The sequence below is a fragment of the Belonocnema kinseyi genome, chromosome 10, assembly GCF_010883055.1.
Source record: "Belonocnema kinseyi isolate 2016_QV_RU_SX_M_011 chromosome 10, B_treatae_v1, whole genome shotgun sequence".
Taxonomy (NCBI): Eukaryota; Metazoa; Arthropoda; class Insecta; order Hymenoptera; family Cynipidae; genus Belonocnema; species Belonocnema kinseyi.
Genome location: NC_046666.1, coordinates 107,113,076 through 107,122,348, shown reverse-complemented (window position 1 = coordinate 107,122,348; position 9,273 = coordinate 107,113,076). Strand labels below are relative to the sequence as shown.

General features: G+C 33.7%; 1 protein-coding gene across 1 annotated transcript; it reads left to right on the top strand.

The window, feature by feature from the left end:
* Positions 1-1,192: 1,192 nt before the first annotated feature.
* LOC117181309 lies at positions 1,193-1,666 on the top strand. Its single transcript, XM_033373869.1, has one exon. It carries the CDS (start codon positions 1,193-1,195, stop codon positions 1,664-1,666), a length of 474 nt encoding a protein of 157 aa, XP_033229760.1.
* Positions 1,667-9,273: the final 7,607 nt, after the last annotated feature.

Genomic DNA, 9,273 nt, shown 5'->3' with positions numbered 1-9,273 from the left:
TTTCTAAAGCCGAAAGAGCTTTAGCAAGTGAGAGTTTACAATCACCAAATTACAGTTATCGATGCTTTGATCTTATAATTTTAAAAGTTCTGTGAATAAATGTGAGAGAAGTGCGAAATAAATTTACTTATCATAAAGCGCGAAGCGCGAGAACCAACAGACGCGCGCCCTACGTGCGACCAAACTTGCGAGCGAAACGAGCTGCGCGCGCGCGTTGAGAATGTACCTACGCGGGGGGCAGATTTGTTTAAATAAAGTAATTTATACTATATTAATACAAAATATTTATTTAGGAAGATCCTAAATTAAGTTTCTGCATCAAAAACAAAATGCTTGTGACTAAACTCGATTGTTCTTGAATCTTCATTACAATCGAAACAAAAAAGAATTTTTCCGTCTACAGATGCCCCAATAATGCCAATAATGCATTTGTTTAAAAAAATTTTAAAATTGATCAAATAGTTATGAATTTTCCTGAAATTGTTTTGAAGTTCCCAACTGAAAAGACCGCCATTGAAAAAACCGAAGTTTTCTGCTGAAAAACGCCCGAATAATGCATTTGTTTATTAAATTTGTTAAAAAATAACAAGATTAATTAACAAATTATGAATTTTGCGAAAATTATCATAAATTTCCCAATTGAAAATAATTGAAATTGAAAAAAACGAATATTTCTATCAAAAAATGCCTGATTGCTGCATTTGTACATTAAATTTATTTATAATATAAACTTTTATAATCAGAAGCGAAATTTTTTATATAATATTGTTTTCATTCAAATTTCCTGGAACATGAATTAAAATAACGCGTATTTATGGAAAATCGAAGAAAAAATTTTTTCAACAAATAATTCGTCGATAAAAATTTTTGTTTGTATATTGTCAAATATTGGAATATCTTTGACTAATGCTATTTAATGCAACTTAAGCGATTTCAACCATTTTCCTCTTATTGACCATATTCCTGTGATTGTGTGCTGCGCTTCTCTAGGAACGAAAACAAAAACTGTTTTTTTTTATCCAAAATGGCTGGCTAACAAACTTGACATTTATTTTAGGACACTAAACGAGTATACCAAAGCCCAATCCAATCTGTCAATTCTTTCTAAAGTTATTGTGCTAACGAAGTAAAAATCTACAGACCCACACACGAGACGAATAAAAAAAACTAAAAAACATGAGTTGTGATGAGAATGTGCCCACAAAGGAATCTCGATAGGCGATTTGAAGTAGAATTACCACTGCCTGAGGAAGCATCAGCTCTGGGAGAATCAAGATTGACAGCTTTAAAACGGCTCTACTCTATAGAGAGAAAATTTGAAAAGGATTCATATTTAAGAGAAGAATATGTCAAATTCCAAAAGGAGTATGAAGAATTACAGCACATGTCAGAAGTTCCCACAAGTAACGAGGCTTCAAAACGGAACTACTTAACGTATCATGCGATCGTGAAGGAATCCAGAACGACCACGAAAGTAAGCGTAGTTCTTGACGCGTCGTGCAAGACATCATCAGGAAAATCGCTAAACAACTTGTTAATGATAGGGCCCGTGATCCAACGGGACTTAGTTGACGTTACAATTCGATTAAGACAGCATCCACTGGTCATACCTGGTGACATAGAAAAAATGTACCGCAACCATTTTATGGAGATCAAACAAAGATGAACCAGTAAAAGAGTATCCACTGGCCTAACTTTATACAGAAGTTTAAAAGCAATCAATCCTTTAAAGAGAAATTTTTTTAGTTCCGGCATAATTAAAATTAAGACAACTTTATCAGTCATCAAAAAAGAGGCAAGCGAAGACTTTCAGCCACCTCTGTACAAGAAATATTATTACTTCACGATTTCGCAGTATTAGAATATAGTTGTATGAAAAAGTGAAATTAATAGTATACGAGCGGAAGGGAAATTTGTTGCTTATCTTAGTATTTATTTCACTTGAACTTATATTAATATTACAATAATATTACAAAACAAAGAATTATGAATAACACATATTTCCCACAAATTTTTAAACACGCCAGCAAAAAGAATAATGAAAATTGTACAATAGAAATAGAAGAGTAAAAAATGCTGCCAGTCCTAAGCCTGGAAAAATTGTGAACGGAAAATTTTGATTCATTTTGCCCATAAACCGAAACTCAAGTGTACTGTTTTCAATTTTCTTTTTAATTTCAGGATACTATTCTGTACAAAATAATCACTTTTTAATATTCCTCGTTAATAAACTTTAATTGTTTGGGTCCATGAAAACATGAAAAAGAAATTGTTTGGCACTTTCGATCCATCACATATATCTCTATTGTTTTGTGAGTCTGTACTTTGTTTCAAAACTAGCATTCAGGTACCAAAAAAATTAGTTTCGATTTTTTCAAAGGGATCAAAAAATAAAAGTTCATTAGAAGGTTATACTTCAATAAAAGTATCTGGCGCACACAAGATGGGATAGTTTTATTAGTCATTGCCGTTATTATGACGATTCCCACACATAGTGCGGCATTTGCAACTACTAGCGAAAGAAAAAATTTCAATTGAAAATTTAAGAAATTTTGATGTAAAAGTATTGTTTGCAATGTAAAAATCCATAATCTTCAATATTTTTAAATCTAGTTTGTTAATCAAATTTAATTTTATACGTCAATATAAAAAAATATATAGAAACACGAATTAAAAAATTAACCGTTTTTTTTTCTTTGGCTTTAACGTAAATGTAAAAACAAAAACATTTCTTAAATTTATTGTTATAGGTCTTTCCAGAAATCCACTCAGAATTTTTTATGAAATGTTATCCACAATTGGTGAGAAATTTCCTTAACAAATTTATGTTGAACCTAATTTTGTAGGAAAAAATTCAACGTTTTTCTTTTCTTCACCTTTTTCATATCATGCGTTTTTTGGCTTAAAATGTTAATTTTAGTTTGTTTTTTCGGACTTTGAAAATGCTCTAACTCTGATAATTTTCTTTTTATAGAAAAAAGTCAAGAGGATAAATCGTTTTTCTGACTCAGTGGGTCTCAAGACGTCGAGATTTGATGAAAACCGACAAAATGAAATTATACATAAAACCAATACCTTCTCATTAGGGTGAGAATGTAAAAAGACCATTACGTACGAAATAGCTCTCACTTCGATTATATGAACAGCAACACATTATTAAATTGAACAAAATTTAATTAAATTGTCGAGCTGGAGGAATATGAAACTTTCAAATATTTTATATTTTAGCTTTACGATTTTTCACCGTGATAAATTGCAAAATAACCGAAAAACGTGTTTTGTTCATTAAATCAGATTATGTGGGCGCATAGAAAATTTATAAACACAATTTTATTCATTTAATTTTTTTTCTTATTGGATGCGAAAACATTATGTGATATTTCACGCGCATATTGTGTAGACGAGATATTTGTCAATTTGCTATATTTCCCTTCAGCTGAGCAAGTAAGCCGAGAAACATGGTTTGATAAAAATGGTTGAATATTGTCTGTCTCTCTCGTTGCTAAGTTTCTCTTTCTAACAGATCAAAAATTTTACCAACCGAATCCTACCAATTTTCGGGTATGAGGTTGTCTTCATACTTGCCAGGGGGCACTAGACTGTATTTCCGATTTTCTTTTAGATATCACTGCAGTCATTGCCGTGCTCAGCCAAACCTACCATTTCGCCTTAAGTGAAAAGGCAGCTGCTTGGGGAATAAGTATTACAATGAAAATTAAATCAAAATTTGGTATAGGTCTCAAAAATAAAAGTTCTACAACCACACAAAAAAATAGTTACAGCAGCTGAAAAAGCAATGATACCAAGTGATGAAGCTCAAACTGTTATTAAATCCACTCTTAGAGGTGCACGTGCAGCTGTAAAAAAGACTGGTGGAAAAAGAAATATAAAGAAATGTCGAATTTTACCAGTTCCAAAGAAAGTGGGTGGCTTTCTACCCCTTTTATACCCATCTTTGCCAGTCTAAGCGCTACTGGTGCGTTAGCTGGTGAAGCTGCGGGAATAATTAAAGTTGTTAATGATTCAAATGATGCAAAACGAACGCTTGAAGAACGAAAGCGTCAGAATGAAGCAATCGAAGCCATTGCTGTTGGGTAATAGGACTTCATCTGAAACCATATAATCAAGGAGGAGGACTTAAGTGCAAATAAAAAAACTTAAAGACCACGTAAATGTGAAAGTGATATTGTTAACCTTGATGATAAAAACAATTTAGGAACTCATTGAGTTGCGTATAAAAAGTTTAACAGTAAACTAATTTATTTTGATAGCTTTGGTAAACTCAGGCCACCTTTGGATCTCTTTAATTATCTAGGTGTTGGTAGCGTAAAATATAAACATGAAAGGTATAAAAAATATGATACTTTTGTGTGTGGACATTTATGCCTTAAATTTGTATGCAATCAATTAAAATCTGAAAGTATGTGTAATCTATATAAATTCTATATTCAATTCCCAATGTAGACGTTGGTCAAAGTAAATTCTACGTGGGTGAAGAAATAATGGAAATACCTACAGGAATTTATCTAGCGCTATCTACAGAATGTTTTAGTAAAAAAGGGTATTGAAATTCATATTAAGCCTAATAATAATAAATTACGAAGTGAAATATATTGCAATCGAAATGTAAATTTTGAAAAATCAGACTCAATTCCAAGTTTATTGGTATTTACAATAAGAATATTGGAACCTAATGAATATCGCTTATTGTGAAGTACATACACACCAGTCATTTGCTTCATCAAGCTTCAATAATAGTGATGAGATTAGAATTGCAGTTCAGAATAAAAATCATTGTCTCCTGCCGAGAAAAAGTTCACTACACTTACATGGAAGAATCGTAAGACCTGATGAAGCGCCAGTAACAAACACAATTTTAGTTTCTAATACCATCTGCCATTTGTTTGAAGAAGCAAAATATGAAATCAATGCAAAAGAAATTGATAAAAATAAAAATCTCGGTCTCCTAGTCTCATGAAAAATTATGTATCTCTAAATCCTGGACATTCACGTTACATACCGAATACTGGTTGGCTTGAAATAAATGATAATAATCAATCACTAGCCATCATCACTGCTTACTTTGATGTAGACATACCTCTAAGCATGATATTGGGGTTTGCTGAAGATTATCACAAAATCATTGTTAATGCTAAACATGAACTTACTTTGACAAGATCAAAAAGTGATGCAAATGCTATCTTGCAAGCAGCCCCCACTGAACAGTATAAAATTGAAATTAATCAAAAAAATTATTAAAAAAATTAATAATGTTTGGACTTGAAAAACACCAACACAATTGAAAAAACCAAGATTTGTTGTAATTGGATTTCAAACAAATAGAAAAATAATACTATTAGAAGCTCTAGCAACTTTGATAATTATAATATAATATAATTATTATAATGCCATCCTTATAGTAATTTGAATAGTTTGGTTGAATATATATATAATTAATTATAAACTATTTTTCTTTAAGTATAATTTACTGGATTATTTTACTAGAAATAAAAAAATTTTTTAATGAAACAAAAATTATGTTGTTTTTTCAGAGCTGCTTGTCCCTATAATACTAAGTGCGAATAGTAGATCAGCATTGAATTTTTCAATTAGAAGTAAATTTGCTTAAAACATGTTATTTTCGGATGCATGAAATAAAAAAAAAACAATTTATATTGAATTAATTTTCTTTTATTTACAATAACTTGTATTTCACAAACAATTGTACAGTTTTTCGATTTCGTCTTCTTCTTCCAATTTACATATATACTTCTTTTGTTACTATTCCCTATCATATATATTAGCAATATGTAGATTATAGACTATATCTGCTACATCAAAGGTGATACACTAGTCCTAGTTCTCTCTCTATCTCTATCTCTCTCACTCCTCGACTCATATATCCACATCACTCATCATATTTATCGCCTCATTTGTTTCTACACATATATACAAGCTTTTTAGAATCGCTGTACATAATCTCAACTCTCCTTTGAGAACTGAATTCTTTTTTTTTGGAAAATGAATATAAGTTTTTATCAACATCCATTGCCTCCTCTGATTTGATTTTGTAGCCCCATGGAAGTGTGTCGGTTGTATGAGGAAGCAGCATCCTCTTATCATCTCGCCAGCTGAGGGCGATCTTGTTTTGTTCAATCGAGTGAACTTCATGTTTTCGGCTTTAAATTAACCACACTTTTGATCTTAACCCCACAAATTCAGTTACAATTCTCGCGTTACATTCGTCCTTAATGAGTCCCAAGACTTTTTTGGTTTGTAATTCAATTTCGCATTGATTGTTTGGTGGATAGTCTGAGGTGTCAAATTTATCGGAACTTTTTTCAATATACTCATAAAAGCTTGGTTCTGTAGTGTGGTAAATCAAGCTGTCTGTGACAGTGTAGAGTAACTTTGTCTTTTCACTGAATTTGTACTTCATGTAATTATAATGAAAGTCGTAAATCATTATCTTTGATATGTCTAGAACTGTGAAGCCTATATAGATGGGCTTACTGAATTTATTTTTGGTTTTACTCATTTCAATGATCACCATGTCCTCACCAAATATAGTGCAGCTATGAAAGTTTGGTTTAGCGATCAGAGCTTTTGCGCCCCATCTTCCCTCCCACTTTGTCACTAATCTGACATCTTTGTGCTTCCTTTCGTTCTCCATAGTCTTTCCGAAGACAGAGTTGTTCATGAGTTTGAAGAGATTTTTTTCAAATTCATTTTTTGCCTTCTTTCTCAAATCAGTATTCAAATTAATATAGGCTTTTAGCCATGGCATTTGCTTGAATTCTAAAACCCGATGGATTTTGACAAGATTCATTCCCATTTTTAAATACTGTTTTAAGTTTTGATAATGGAAAACGTAATAATAGGTAATAATGATAGGTCTTTATGCAAATCATGGAGTTCAAAATCAGTGAACCTTTTAAAATTGATATAGGGTAAAGATTGGCTCATGGCTTTACCGTATTGATTGTTTATATCAAAATAAGTGATATAGTACTCGGGTACATTTTCATCAAAATTCGACCCCATGAACCTATTACTTTCTTTCGCATACTTATTGGCGCACTGACACATACCACCTCTTATTGCTCCTTCAACAAGTAATGACATTTCTACATCTGTTAATAGATCGAGTTCAATTCCAGTATACTTCAACATAGCATCGAAAGAAAGCCCTGGTGCTGTATAGTAGTGCAATGGATCCAAATTATAAATTTCCATGCAACGACATCTAAAACTTTCAAAAATGTGCGCCAAAAAAAAACATCATTTTTCAAGTATAAATCCCAATATTCACCTGTTTTAAGTTAAATTTTGCCTACACCTTGCACGCATGATTATAATCTTCATCTGAAATACACTCATTATTAAATTTAGAATAAAATTCCTCTTTTGCTCGCAGAAATCTTTATTTAATTTTTGGCCATTATCAACATAAGCATATGGAAATACACCTTTCTTGTTAATAATTTAAATTCATCATTATTTTTTGAATATTTTCTTGTAATCAATTTTTCATCATTGCTAAGATTTGAAGCTAATTTGGAGGGGCTACTTGGCATAAATCGAAGAGTCTATGAATCTGAGTTTAACTTTTGTATTTTGCACCCTTCTTGTAAAGGATATATATTTTTCCTTGTTGATAGGTAATAATAAGATATCACCCTCAAAGCTTGTTGCCAATTCTTTGATGAAAAGGTGAGAGCCGTTGACAGATAAATTATGAAATACTATGGGAATTACATTTGAGTCTTGGTAACTTACGTTACACCTGTCATGAGAAGGGCCACGGTGTTTACCTAGAAAATGGTCGTGGTCCCAAAGTTTAACATCATCTTTGTTAAAATTTGGTTCGCAAATATGAAAAACTTTTGCGTTTTGAAAATCATGCTCTTGCTTTAATGTTAACAGTTGCATTGGCACTGAAATCGCGGTAAAATTTCAGCCACAACCACGTCTCAGGACCGCGAGATAGGTGGATACAGTCTGTAACGGAATCAATACAACGATCCGGCAAAAGTCTCGTGCACCTTGAGTACACGGAGCGACCCAAGGACGACTGCCTTCTGCATTTTTCACGCACGTGTTTTAGCATATTGTTTACAGGAATGCTTTTCAGGTTACTAACCAGTGGAAGTTTGGCACCTCCGAGAGAAGCGATGATAAGGACGATTAGTTTGGCAGAATATTCCAGATACAATCGTCACAAATCCCTTATGAGGTCTCTATACCTCTCTTTCTTTTCATTCTACTTGGCTATGATGTTTTTGTCAGCTGGCGCCGAAAATTCGATAACGAACATGGTTCACTTCTCGAAGTTAAGAAGAACTCCTTGCCAACCCCAGTGTCCACTTTACTTACCTCTCCTGTATCCTGTTTACCTCCTCACTTACCTTCCACCCTCACACCTGCACTCCGTGAAATAAGACACTAATCACTAGAGAATCAAAGAATTTCATTTTCCTTACAAAATCATCTGCGAACAATCTTCTCCCTAGCACCCACACCTGCCTCATCACCATATTTGCCCTTCTCACCCTCTCTTTTATATGATCCTTCACCCCCTTCCCCATTCCTTCGAAACAGGAAGCTCAGGTACACAAACTCTTTCACCTCTTGCACCGCTTTTCCCTTCCACTTCCACTCCCCTCCCTTATTTCTCTCACCTTCTTTCCTGAACACCATAACCTTCGAATTGTCCGCATTTAACTCAAAACTGTTTTTGTTCAAGTATCTTCTCAATCTTTGCACCATCTCCTTTGAAGCCTCCTCACTCTTTGCTATCAGCACTATGTCATCTGCAAAGGCGAGTGACCATATCCTAACTTCGCCCACCCTTACTCCTCCTACCATTCCGGCCGCTAGCTTTTTTTCAATATCCGCGATCAAAATTGCAAAAAGCGTTGGGCTAAGCGGACACCATTGCCTATACCCTATCTTTCGTCTCCTCGTATACGTCCCTTACCCTCTCGCTCAGGCCCCTCCTCACTCCCCTCTCTTTCATTGTCTCCTACGACCCCCTCCTATTCACTGAAGGGAAAGCGCCCTGCATGACGCAAATATTGTCAATAGTACTCCTTCCCTCTCTAAAGCCCGCCTGCGTCTTCGGAAATATTCGTTTCCTCTCCACATCCTTGCGCACCCTATCTGCCAAAACCATCGCGTGTATATTGTGCGCAGTATTCATTAGCGTAATTCCTCTATAATTTTGCTGCCTTTAGAGAGGGGTTGATCGGGCCATTGTATAAGAGAGAGGAT

Excerpts from the sequence above, each read along its gene's own strand:
- LOC117181309 (XM_033373869.1), top strand. The coding sequence starts at position 1,193 with ATGTGCCCACAAAGGAATCTCGATAGGCGATTTGAAGTAGAATTACCA.